The sequence below is a fragment of the Achroia grisella genome, unplaced genomic scaffold (genome assembly GCF_030625045.1).
Source record: "Achroia grisella isolate CSIRO2021 unplaced genomic scaffold, CSIRO_AGI_Agris_v1 utg487, whole genome shotgun sequence".
NCBI classification, from domain to species: domain Eukaryota; kingdom Metazoa; phylum Arthropoda; class Insecta; order Lepidoptera; family Pyralidae; genus Achroia; species Achroia grisella.
Window position 1 is genome coordinate 1,350,772 of NW_026712891.1, and position 14,880 is coordinate 1,365,651.

General features: G+C 30.7%; 1 protein-coding gene across 3 annotated transcripts in view; it reads left to right on the forward strand.

The window, feature by feature from the left end:
• The window catches only part of LOC131846069 (agrin-like), a 177,622-nt gene extending 169,165 nt beyond the window's left edge, over positions 1-8,457 (forward strand). For all 3 annotated transcript variants that reach the window (XM_059195289.1, XM_059195290.1, XM_059195292.1), the window contains exons 25-26: positions 3,045-3,409; positions 4,944-8,457. In XM_059195289.1, the coding sequence (XP_059051272.1) occupies positions 3,045-3,409; positions 4,944-5,089 (511 nt within the window). In that variant the 3' untranslated portion in view covers positions 5,090-8,457. The remainder of the gene's footprint in view (positions 1-3,044; positions 3,410-4,943) is intronic.
• Positions 8,458-14,880: the final 6,423 nt, after the last annotated feature.

Genomic DNA, 14,880 nt, shown 5'->3' on the forward strand with positions numbered 1-14,880 from the left:
AACTATTGTTATATTTTGAAAAATCTTAAAATGATACTTGTAAAGAAGATAAACATCCCATTTGATATAATATAGTGACACAGAATTAAAAAGATATTGAATGTATTCAGTATTGAACAAACAAATAGACCTGGAAGCGTTAAGCGCTGACAATGAATAAAGATTCACAAAGTTCAGCAGCGGCTTGATTTATATACTAATCTAGCTTTACCCTATCCATATTAATTTGGCCGCTTTAATTTGACCGCTGTTCATACAAATATAAAGTATAATTTATAACCTGAAATATAATATTAACTTTTAATACGTAACAGTCAGTAGGTAGATTCAGTGGTTCGTGCCACTCGTAATTCGTGACTTAATTGTTTTAGTGACAAATTAAAAGCTAGTCGGGTAGAAGACGGGTAACCCAGTTCTGGGCCAGCTACATTCTGTGGTAGCTATTTATTAATATGTTTAATGATTGTTTTACTGTATTATTATGAAGTTGAAAGCACTCGGGAATATTAATAGATCGAAATTACCATCTATTACTATTGTTATCAGTAATTACTAATAAATAATACAACAATACACAAGTCATATATTTTATTGTTCTCCATAAATAATTTATTTCTGTTAATATAGTTATTACAACTTTTTTTTACTACAAAGTAAGTAATTAAAAGTATTGATGCATAGATACAAAAAACGGAATATTTTAAACTTTATTTACATATTTGCTTTAATATTTAATTCTTTTTTATGAAACCTTTACAGCCTAATATTACAGAGTAAATAAGATAATAAAAGTATTTATCTATTGCGTACATATATATTTTCTGTTTCTAAGAATGTCTTTGGAAATATATTTTTATGTTCTATATTAATTCTCATCTGTATTGTATAGCCATAAGAATAAGTTTTATATCCTCAGTTATATTATTTACATTTAAATTTAACAGTAAAAAGATGAGAAGGATTTTATTACACATTTGATATTAATACTTTCACTTATTACATTTCAGTATTTACTAACATAATTAATATGTTTCTAGCATACATACTAACAAAAATGTTGGTAAGGGCCATTATGATGTAAGATAACATACGATGGATGAGAGAAAATATACGTTAAATCGTTAAAATGCTTAGTATAGGTAATTATCTACAATATTATTCTTTGTCATGTAGTTTCGTAGTAAACGTAGGGAACATTAGGTTGCTTTACTGTTTCATGACCATGAATAGTTGATAGCGTCATGAAATTGTACCACTTATGTGTAATTTAGACATAGCGGACAGAATTTTAAATTACGAATAGTACAATATTCGATAAGTACATATTTTTTACAATGTAATTTACTGTACATAGCTATTGTATTATATTACCGGAATACGAAAGTATAGCAGTATATAAAAAATACTAGAAGAGTTGAATTCAACAAATTTCATTATAAATAATTTAACAGTACATTCAAATCATGTATGTAGTATCAAAAATATTAGCTTAATTTCTTTTGGTGTTATTCTTTTGTATGCTTATTTTCATGGTTTATTGTAATTTTGTGGTCTACTCCTCATCTTGCGTTATTTTTTGTTCACAAATTTATGTAGTCGCGAATAGTTTAGCTTTAAATTAAATGCAGTAGCAGATTATCAATATGTTAACTTGCTTTAGAGATTCTTGGTAAGGTTTACCTCGGTATTTCTTAAATTAAAAAATTAGGTAAAGTGTATACATGCGAATAATCTAAGCATATCTTTGTAATGGAATAATTTTCTTGCATTAGTAATTTTGAGCATAACTATTATTATTACATTACTGAATATAAACTATTTAGATAGTTACTTGCAATTAGTAATGCAACGTAAGCTTACTATTATTAATATTAATAAACCACTTTAAGCTTCTTGATATTTCGCACAAAACTAGTTATGTTTTTTATCTTATTTGCATACAAAACACAGCACAATTTAGTTTGCTTCGCGTAGTTGAGACTTTATAAGTAAGCACCTAAATTCAGACCAAATCGTATAAGTTGAGCTAAAGTTCTATGTATTTACATAAATACGTTAACTTAACATAAGTGATTAGTACAGGTGACTGATATGATCAATTTTATATATAATAGTCTATTATTTTTTTGTAAATTAAATTATACCTCAGATTTAATACACTTCTAGAATTTTTCCTCATAAATATCTTCTGAATATTTTTTAAAAATAAAATAAATGAATATCAGTTTTCACGAGAAAATGTGTAACAAACAAGTAGGCAGACTCGTCTTTTTATTTTTCATAAATATCTGTGGAATGATAATGCATGAGTGATAAGGTGTCACTTGATGTTAATCCACAATGGGATTTCTGATGTCATGTATTTAAATAAATTTAATAAAAAAAACATTTTTAGTGTATATAAAGTCATGCTCAATGATGCAAGAGAGTTATCAGATAGTGTATTGTTTGTTAACAATTAATTAATCAACAACGTTTTTACTACGCTTTTAAAATGCAGGATTTTATTGTAATTGTGATATAGCATAGAATAAATTGTTTGCTTAACTATGCAATCGGTTATTATAACTATTTAGTACGTTAATAAGGATCCGAGTTAAATGATAGGAAAAAGGGTTGTTATCAATACATTTTTGTCGAGTGCATGCTACAGAAAATGCTACGGTGATTGTATTTCTAAGAATGGGCTTGGTGCTGCTAATTTTGACTACGAAATATATGTGTAAGATTGGAACATGCTTTTTGCTTTTTACTTTTATATATACGAATGATTAATTATTTAGATAAGAAAGTTTTAGTTAAACGTTAGAAATATCCAAATAAGACAAATATGTTATTAAACTATTATATACTATACAATGCATGCAGTTATTTAATGCATTAAGTGCATGTCAAATTTCTCATTTGTAATGTGCACATAAATTAATTAATATATTTTTTATGCGGAATATTATAATTCAATGTGCCCGACTTTCTCGCTTGTAGATTTCAAAAAACCTTATAAATATATGAAACAAATAAATATATGTATAATTCGATTTTAGGATACGTGGCGGCCGCGGCGTTAGATATGAAATTAAATTTCGAACTTACAATGATTCCGGTCTCCTCATGTGGAGACGGAAAATTGGTATACGACCTCGCGACTTCATCGGTGTAGGTTTGAGCGAGGGTAAACTGCAGCTCATATATACGGATACGGATGTGAAGGAAATGAACTTTGCCACGCAAGACGATTGGTTCCAGTGTATAGAGTCAAAGACCCGAGTGGATGATGGTATGTGGCATACCGTTACAGTGAGAAGACGGAAAAGGCTTGCAATGCTGCAAGTGGACGAATTGCCGCCTGTCAGAGGGTACTCGCAGTCGCTGCTGGTACCTTCGAAATCGAACCCTAAGTTATGGATTGGTAAGTTTAATTTTACGTATTAATATCTGCGACTTGATCTGCATTAAAATTTCTGTTGCCTTCCATGTTGTTTTTTGGAATAAAAGATAATCTGTATATATCTTCCTAGTACAATTTACCTTAATAACTTTGATTGAAATCCTTTCCATAAAACCACAGTTTATATTTATTATTATGAATTAGTAGATAACTATTTGCTTGCATTGCTTCACTTATGTGAAATTCTTTGCCGCAAGTTTTCAGTATATTTTCATATTTTAAAATATCTCGTATTTTTACTTCAATGGTATTTAGTAGTAAAATTCCTTATGCGATATTAATAACACGGAATTCCTTAGATCAAGTAGTTGACGTTTCGTGATATTTGGTTAATGATCGGTATTTTGCAACGATATAAACATTTATGTACTTATTTTAATTATTTTTTGATATCATTTTTAATCTTTATTCACAGATTTAACAGTATCGCTTTTTAATGTATTGTAGTTGTGTGTAATTTAGTAATTGTAGATTTTCGTCTTCATTAGCACCATAATATTAATTACGTCTTCTATTTAAAATGTTAGTGAAATATTATTTTATACTAATTAATACTAAACATAGATATCCACTTTTGTTATTTCATATTCTAATTTATATAATAATATATAAACTTAATTAGTAGGTACTGCTATTATTTATGTTACATTTGTATTTGTATAAAATTTTAAAATGTAAGCAATATTTTTATTATCTCTATCACTGCGTACTTCTCGAAACGGTTTTCAGCGTCTCATAAAACTTATAAATTCTAAGTGGAAGTATACTTGCAAACATTCATAATAACTCAGCAACTCGTGAATTCAACGAATAGGTAACAAATTGTATCCCAAGACACAATTTTCAATTGAAATCGTTTAAAAGTTTCAGCTATTTTCATATAAAAATAATATTCAATTTGTTGTATAGAGCTCGCGAGCAACTTCCTTATTGCATTTTATTGTAACTTCCTATAATAATTTAAAACATTGTGTATTTATAAAAATATTTATTTTATGTATCACACAATACAATTACGATAACAAACTACGTGTCGTGGAAATACCTAGAGGCACAATAAAATCCTATACTAATATAATAACACTGAAAATTTGCTGAAAGTTGTGCATGTTTGACATGTTTGAATGTTTTCAATTCAATCAGGTAATTATTGGATTTTAAGGAGGTCTAACATATTACAGTTTACGCTGGCTGGGCACCAATGAAGGATGATAGGATGAGTTTGAAGTTGGGTTAGGTAGACCACCGTAACATATTCCAGGAGTTAACCATAATGGTTTCCAGGGAACACTATGTGGAAGTACTGATTTGAACTCAGTTTTTGAGATCCATATCGGCTCTAAATTTCACAAATACATCTTTTTATTAATATTTGTGGATACGTGTATAGACATAGGCCAGCTTGTTAGTAATTAATAATATGATATATTACTCTCATCCAAGTGACATATCATCGCGTAGCTATATCAAATTCTGACAGTTTCTTTATACACAGGGGGATCGCCAACGCTACCACTTGGCTTGCCCGCGGCGCTTTACACTGGCTTGCGTGGCTGCGTCGCAAGCATAAAAGCGAACGGCCGACACATCGATCTCACTACACCTATACGACCTACAACTACGATTCGACATTGCGACTGACAAACGCTAATAAACAACAATCAAATGTGATTCTACAACACATCACTAAAATGACGGGTAATATCGGAGCAGTGGCTATGAGGATAAATCACACTCGGCAGACACTCTGTGAAAAATCGACGCCAATCTCGTGAGGCGATCTAGGGAGCGATTCAAGACGCTCCAGAGTATCGCTCCAATATTGCTCATGAGTTTAGTGTGTAGATTGTATAAGCCTGGTCACAGACAGTCAGTATACTCTAATGCGACTCTCGTTCAGATTGGCGCAATTTCGATAAAGTCGGGTTGGAGCAACTAAATGCGGCAATCAAACGAGAATCGTATAGGGCAATCGTTTGACGAACCGAATAATGTATTACAACCTTAAATCTGAATCGCAAAGTGTCAATTCTGAAGAATTTAATACAAAGGACTGTGAGATATGAAAAGTATTATATTATAGATTTTGTGTTTAATAGTGTTTTTTTAAAAGTACCTGTTAATGTACCTACCGATACATATCTGTTCCGTACTTCTGATTTATGCGATATTTTATTAAATGTCCCTTAAAGGGATAAATGCTTAAAAAAGAGGTATTTATGTATTAACCAAAAGAATATGTTGCCATACTATATTACGTGATAGGTTTAGGTGTAAAGGCGCATTTACTGATTTAATAAGGCGACTTAAGGTGGGTATTCATCGCCATCGCCAATATTTCTCAACAAATACATAAATGAAATATAACGCGTTCTGTTTTAATATTATTACTGTATAAAAGATATTATTATGATAAAATCGGTGCTCGGATTACACATCAGAGGTATAAAAATGAAAGTATGTATGTGCGAAAGTACTGAATAATAATAAAAGACTCTTGATATTTTGTTGTTACTAGCAGAAAATATTATATTTAGATTGTAGATTAGTCTATAATATAGAGAAATCTTATCGAAAATGGCCGAAAATGGGAGTGTAATCGTAAGTTTTATCAATTCAGCGTTGATGGGCTTTAATATTAACATTCCAATAATGATATGATTACTAGGGGCGTCTTGTTTTATGAATTTAATTTCCTGAAATGCAACGTCTGGGCATAAAGTGAGAATCATTTTTATTTTTCTTATTTCATTCATTGCATTCCTTATTACGTTTAAAGCGCTTAATTTAACTTATTTTGTGTTATTGCCAGTGCCATAGTAATGTAAATACAGTCTATTTAGTTGTAACATAGTGTTATCTCAGCAATTATAATAAGTTTAATTCTATTAGATTGATGAGTTTGACGTCTTGTCAGTCTGACATTCTGATCCCTCCATTGTATTAATCTATCTTAATTATATTATTTAATATCTTCACGGTTACTATTACAACTATAATTATGTTATTTTTATTATAAAAATTCATAATGAGAATATTATATAAATCATGTAGGTGTTACAGCTCACGCGCTATAGAAAAATAATAGGCTTTCTAAATTATATTACAATAGGTAGCTCTTTGGGGTTAAAAGAGTTCGTTATATGTAATGTGATACCATTATATTAAAATAATATAAAAAGTTTAATTATTACTTTTTATACGTGATTTATATTTTTTTATTTAATTAAATAAAACCGAGTCGAGGTGCGAACACCCTGCGGAACTTTTAGAAAAAAATATGAATGTACTAAAAACAGAAAAATACTCCAGTAACCTTCTCCCTTCTTTTTGGAATGAAGGTATGCGCGCAGCACAAGTTTTTATGACAAAATGTTTATCAGATCACTACAAAGTTTATAATGTTATAGAAAAAAGTTTATGCTTTCTTACGAAGATAACATATATGATGATTTTGTTTAAACATAGTACTTTAACTGTATTGAAATGAAGTGATGAAATATTGTTGTTATTCCCATCTTGTAATATGTTTATATTGCATTGTGTGATTATTAATTTTTATCTCATTACTTTTTCTATTATTATGATTATGCCTAAAATTTTCTAGGGTTCTGTATAAATATGTCAAGGCGGAACCCTTATTACGATACTTTATTTTCCGTCCATCATTTAGTCTGTCCGCCAATTTCTTTTTGGCAAACTCAATTTTTGTGCTTAAAGTATTAGTAATATTAATATCATCAGATTCTATAACTGGCAGTTGTGCTAAAAATTAATTGAATACTTATCATAGAGGGAAACTTGGACACGTGTATTGATGTAGCATCGCACATCATGATCGTCATATTTATTCAAAACATTATAACGACAAATCTTAATAAGCATAATGAACGATTCGTACTCTAAATAAATAATTGTAAATAAAATAATATTTAATGATTGAAATATTGTTTTAATTTTATGATTTATTGGATAAATTTAATATTACTTTTATTTATATGCGAAATTTACTAACTACATTTTTAAGTATTTTTTTTATTTATATAAATTAATTAAGAACACTTATAATTACTATACGGAACTAATCGTCGTATTATAATTGCCATCTTAATTTGCAATTAAATGAGACTTATTCAGGCAGGTCATTATGTAAAATATGTAAATAAATTAGACTAGATTTTTTTATGATTCGCTTAACTGTATTCAGTTATTAAACGGTAATCTATAAAATCACTAACCATTTATTTATATTGAATCCATCTATCGTATACACAAATTGTAAACATTTAACAATGATTCATATGTTTTTATCAGAATTTATTTCTTGTTTATATAAAACGAATTTGACAATTGTTAGTAAGAGTTGTATGTATTATACATTAAAACATGTCTATCTAATGTTATGTATAGGAAAATATTAATAAACTAGCCTAGATCAAATTTAGGTTAACATATCGTTCATTCTTTTTTATAAAACGCTAATGCGAGATGCTCTTTTAATAAATGCTAAGTTGTCTTTTCTACTTTTCGTCTAGCGTAATTGTAATGTATTATACCTTAATACTAATAAAATAAAACAATGACAATATTAAATATATATCAAAGTGGCATTTAGACTTACGTTTTCGTGTTAGTAATGCTTCGTGATCGAACGAAACATATCCAGATCACTTTAGATACCTACTATTTTAGGTCGACCCACCTTCAGCTGTTTCGGAATAGAAGTAAATATAATATGACGTCACAGCAAGTTCATTGCTTATTAACTATGCTTCATGTTGAATAGATAAAAATGCTAGACATCACACGTAAAGTCTGCTGCGCTGTATAAAAAATTCATTCCGAATCAGCGAGAGGTAGGGTTCAGAGCAATAAATCTACCTACCTTTAGGTACAATATCGTATCACTGGTTCTAACATATCTTCCAGTCCAATTTGTTACGCAATGTGTGTTTTGATGTAACTATCTTAGTTTAATGAATACAAATGATAAATTAAAGAGACTGCAACCCGTGAATGTGTTTTTTTTAAATATATTATACAAAGTAACGCAATGTTTATAGCATTGACAGCCTTTTTACTCCCTTAAATAAAAATATAAATATCTAGCTGTGCCCGCGGTAATATATGAATAAGTAAGTAAGTAATATATAAATTTCACGAGGGTGAACCTCGTGAATTTTATATATTAATGTAAAGTTCCATCAAAATCCGTTCAGTAATTTTAGCGTGAAAGAGTAACATTCATTCATAATTACAAACTTTCATGTTTATAATGTTAATAAGATTATAAATTAAAATTCAATAAAAAAAAAATTAAACCTGAAGCCGCAGAAGATCGCAAAAATTTCCAATACTTATATGGAGTTGAGAAGATTTACATAGGTAGGTTTCGTACGTATATCAGTGCTGGCGAAATTAAATAACATAAATCATACATAGAGATAGACATTTGGAAAGTACCGCATAATACCTACGGAGTAGGATGAGTGCGGGAGGAGGGAGATACTGTGAGTAATTAGGATCATTGTACCATGTTAAGTTTCTGGAAACCATCACGTTTAATCACCACTATATGCTACGACAGAGTATAACTTACCGCAGGCAATTGCACCGTTTCATACTGAACCATACAAAAAAATAACTACGGACTTATCGATTTTATCAGCGACCCAATGATTAACACAACTGAGTTAGTACAAACACTGGAAGCCACGTGGACGTGTCTTATCAACGTCTTGATCATAAATTTATGGATAATAATAAATTAGTTAACTGTTTAGCCAACCGTGCCCTTGTACGAATGAGGCTCTAGGTGCTGGGATATTACTAATGACCTTCTAACACGAAGGCTTTTAATTTAATGACACAGACAATTGCGGGACAGTGCTGAGGTTTATACAACACCCCGGCGCCAGATGGAACGAGCGGATGGCTGCAAACCGATTAGATTGATGGTTAGAACTTGATTACTACTTAAACATGGAAAAGAGATCACTGACAAATTAGTTTTAATTATGAAAACAATTATGGAGTTCTTAAGTATTTAAAAATTATTGTAAGATTTTTTTATATAACCTAAATGGCAAATATGTTGAAAAGTATAACCCGATGCATATATAAATCAAAAGTACCATGTATATTATAGTACAACACATCATTTGTCACCAATATTGTCCTTTACTTGCTATTCTGGAGAACCAAGACGTCAAGGCTTTTTTTAATGTGTGAAAAAATTATCAGAAAACGGTTCTCTCGCCGAAGGGGTGACTAGGGGATCTGTCTTTCCCCCTAAGAATGAGTGACGAGTACAAGTTACTGCTTTGCCGGAGTTACAATTTGCATTATATTGTGACTCTGGCGGTATTGACCTGCCATGTAGATGGTGTAGGTCTGATCTGATCTCATTGTAAGGGCGACCTATTTTGCTCTACTTCGTTGTGAAACACCTACGCGTAGGCCTCTGGGGGTGTACGATTGAGGCGTTTTATCCCTCGAGGCAAGCACCCAGGCCCTTGCGTAATAGAGTAGAGCAGAGTTGGGTACACGCTAGATCGGATTCGTCTTATGCGGCGGATTGGTAGGGCAGAAAGATCAGTTTCCCACTCTGTCTCCACCGCCTCTATCCGCGGTATAACTTCCTCATAGATAGAGCTTACCATCAGCCTATTACTGTTCTTCATGCTCCAAACTACATTCAGTGAGAGATTAAACTCCTCTATTCTTGTGATAATACTGCGCCCATCTGCATAAACGCTGGACAATCGTCCAGCACATTCCATTATGAATAAATAATAGATAATAATAATAAATAATCTATCTGCATACACTATATAGATATAAAGAAATAAATACCTGCCTATAGAACTCCACTAGCAGGAAAATAAAAAAAACAGAAAAGTATATTACTGACTTATTAGGTGAGAATAACTATTAACTCTGTCTTGATAGATTTATTTATATCTGAAAAATGTACCATAATTAGTACATTTTTGAGAATTATTATAATGAATATGAGTTTATTACTGGGAAGAATAATCGAGTCAAGAAAGATCATTAATTATAATAGCGCTATTTCAGGAGTTAATGACGAATGAAACGATGTTAAAGATGAATATATACCTGTAGATTTAGGTATTTTCATCCGCACGATATTATTAACGCGAAACAGTTCCACTTTATTTATTTGACAGTACTTATGTAATATACGAGAAAATAAAAAGAAATGTAGGAAAGGAACAGATTGATATATCATCCTCCATACAGACCCGCCTCTAATCTCAACTACCCTGAATTATGGTGTAGAAAATATCCTCTCATTCTTTGCATAAGCCATAAATCACGTGGGCCACCGGAATCCCTTGAGGCATTATGAAGGGGAAAAATAAGCAATAGATATTAACCAAAAAGTGAAACGCGTCTTGGGAGCGAGTTGGAATTTCACAGAAAATGTGTAAACTGTAAACAGAATAAGTACTTATAATTTAAGTAAAGACGAAATTATATTTGCGTGCTCTTTCAAACAAACTTGAGTTTATTCTGAAGATATCCTGTTTTGAAAACATTTTTCGCTATATTTGGCAAACTTACTTATATACATTAATTTTCCGACCATAAAATTGAAACCGTTTCATAACAAATACACAGGTTAAACAAAATTTAATCAGAATTAACTGTTGTTATTCGATCTTATTATATTCTCAATGGATTCGTAGATTATTTCTACGAATTATTTACTATTTTAAACCAAGTCATCAGAGTTTAAACAGATATTTACTGTAACTAAAATTATATCACACTATTAACTGATTTGAGAATGAGTAAATATAATAATTTTGCACAAGAAACGTTATTTCACTCCAAGTGCACTTAGTGCGCTTAAGGAGCAGACATGCCATACCTCCTTTTCTTACCAGGTTGGTGATAATTTATACATAATGCATACATAGCACAGTGCAGGATCTAAGGCAAGTGCGTAGAACGACTACTCTAGAGTTGAGTTTCCGTCCCCTTTTCCACACGCTCCTTAGTATACATAATAGTAACTGCTGCGGCCTAACTGTACTACGGAGAGATATAACTGACCTGTGCCTTCTTTAAAATATAATATATATTAAGTGGTTGTTAATTATTAATAGGTTATAGAGTAGATAGCAGTGCATATGTACTATTAAAGACCGTACACAGGGAAATAATGTGAATATATGTACTTATGACAGACATTTTTCTTTTTTAAATGTCGAGTATAAAATGACATTCCGAAGTGTCTTAATAAACGAAAAGAATAACAAAATAACACGTAGATTTTGAAGCAACCTTGACGACCTTATAAAAATCTTTATAGAGTAGCTATCTAAAATTCTTTTTGTCCCTCGTTATATCAATTTACTGTTTGGAATAAAAAGTATAAGCAAGAAAGAAGCTAATAAAAAGCAATGAAATGAAATCATAAAAATATCGCGTGTTTGGGGTAAGCACAAGTATTTTATCACTTTATTAAATGTTCAAGACGTTACTGCCAGAACAGAGGGCTGAGGTGTAAAGGAGTTCGTTTTCACCACGTTAAATTGTATCATTGCATGATAGGTTATAATTCATTTCTTTTTAATGTAACTTAGGCTACCTACGCTTTTAAGTTAAAATCTATAAGATATTTTAAGTATTAGAAATGATTACCTGTGATATATTTTTAAAATAAAAAAATATCTGAGCAAACTATAAACCTACACACAAAATACTTATATTATTCAATATTATGTTATGTATGATTATATGAAGGGATAGATTAAGTTCTTTTTATTATAGAAAGTTATATTATTATTTTAGGTACCTTCTTGAACATTAAAATATAATCGGTCACTTCAGATAATGCCACCACCACGCTAGCAGAAAATATAGTAGGTACGTAAGTTAATTTACAATAGTTAAAGCTGAGTAGTTACGTTAATAAAAATATGTGACTATAAATAATGTATCGCATAGTAAACTTTAATGTACACGTAGGTTAAGGTTTTAAAAAAGGGGTTAAAATTTTTTAAGGCTCACTCTTAAGGCTTCTTCAAACACTTCATATTAGACTTCTATTGGAAAGCCCAGTTGATCTTGATTCTGTACTGACATAGTAATATGATAGTATAACCACAGATAACATAATATTACATAGTATAACACAAATATTAGAATAAAAAAGACACACTTGTTACGCTTTCGACATTGGTTACTGAAATTATATCTAAGTGATAATAATGCATATATGTATGAAGTATTTTTTTTAGAAATTGATAAATATAAGAGAATATATATAATCTCTTTTAGAATACAATTAAAAAAAACATAGTGTTATCTTAAGTACTTTATCCAAATAAAATAAAACGTTAAACTTTATTGTGTATTCAAACTAAACCAATCCAGCTACCACTCGTATGTTCCAATTCAGTCGTGAAACGGTTTTAGCATGGCACGCGATCATGCACGTATTTTTCTTTCAATCGCGTATAAATAACAGTGAGGTGAACATGAAGGTATATGCGAACAGATTCCTAGCCTCCTCCCTCTGGATTTGTATCTCGTCTCCCGCAGAGAGACGTGTCGGGAATACACATAGCTCCTGCTCTTACATGTCATCCCGTGAATACCATTGAACTCAATGAGGATAGTACAAACTTTTCTTGATAATTCTATTAATGACAAAAGTTTAGACAGAGAACTGGATTCGATTCTACTTCTAGAATATCCTTTATTACAGAAAACCAGATAAAAAACATTTTGTACATATCCTAAATTCGAAAGAAAACTACCTATATATACATACCTACATTATTTGCATGTTAGTATTTATTATCGAAGTAGATGGAACCGAATCCTGATGTCCGGGAGGAAGGGCAATGTGGCAATGTGCCATGTCAGGTTGACCTGCGGTTCCCCCTGGAAACCATTGTGGTAAATTGCCATTTGCAAAGATAAGCTAACTGACCTGACTTTATGCTCATTTCATCATCCTCCATTGGTGACTCCAGGATACATCACTCTTTCTTCATTTAACGAGGCAATGAGTGTAAGTCATTTGCGTTATTTTAGCTACCCAGCAGCTTGCTTTGTATACTGGATATGGAAACATAACATCTAAGTCCACTGCAATGACAACGCATGATTAAGACATAAAATTATGAGGTGGTACCTGTGGTGTATATAGGTGACCGTTACTACTTACAGTCATTTGGGCCATCAGTATATAGTTCCAATTGAAACCAAAATAAAATTGACTTGTGTCATGTATTAATACAGATTTCAAAACAAGACACGTGAATCTATGTAATACCTTTATGTCTCTTATCTGATCATGATTGCTTAGTCGGTCTTCCCGCAAACAAACAGTTCTACTAGTGTAAATGTACATTTACACTAGTAGAACTGTTTGTTTTTTTAATTATGCCGGTAAAACAGAGAATTTAGTTGTAATGTAATCCTACAACTTTTGAGAAGGAAGTGAGGACATAGAATAAAAGGAGGAGGTTATGAAAGGTTGGAGAAGAAAATAAATTGGGGTTGATATATTGTCCCTATGGAGACCCACACGAAATGAGGCGTGTTGAAATATGACTGCCTAAAGCTTGTTGCTCCAAATCGGTGATAGAGTAATTTGCATGAATAATGCTAAAGTTAGTGTGTAATGACCTAATTTTTAATGTTCAAATATATGTGATTGAGTAAGTAAATACTTTGAAAATTAATATAGAAATATTCCTTTTCGAAGCACTATCTAAATTATTAACAATATTTAGTTTCAAGACATATAAGTCGTAAAAATAAATCTGTTGAGCACTAAAAATATACCGATTATTATATGAGTAATGCATCTTTTATTAATATCAACATAGGTTCTTATCTGTATAAATAACAAACGATGTTAAAAAAAAAAATAACCAAGCTTCTACGATGCGTATATTAAAAGGTTAATAAATAATAGATAAATTCTTGCAAAATAAATGATTTTTTGTAATAATTAGAATAATTTAAATCAATTTATGCATTTAAATGACACCATTAAGAAACCGCCATGCCCGCATGTTCCAACGAGCATACAAATTGTTGCTTCTCTATGTAATTAAATTGATTTTCCTGAATTTATATCTTTTCATACTTAAAAGTAAGTGAATTTAAATAACAGTCAGGACTGTTTTGAGCTCAGTTTATATAGTTAGAATAAATAACTAGGTATTATTCTTTGATGTTAGTATGTATACCAATTTTTTCAAAAGATTTGTTAGTGTGTGAGCTGAAGACAAAAACAGATATTGGCTTCGACTTTGACTTCACCCAGAGATTAATTTACAACTAGCTCCTACATATTTAATATTAAAGACAATACGAAATTATCCTATACTGTAAGAAATATTTATGTTTATACATATATACCGAAATATACATTACCG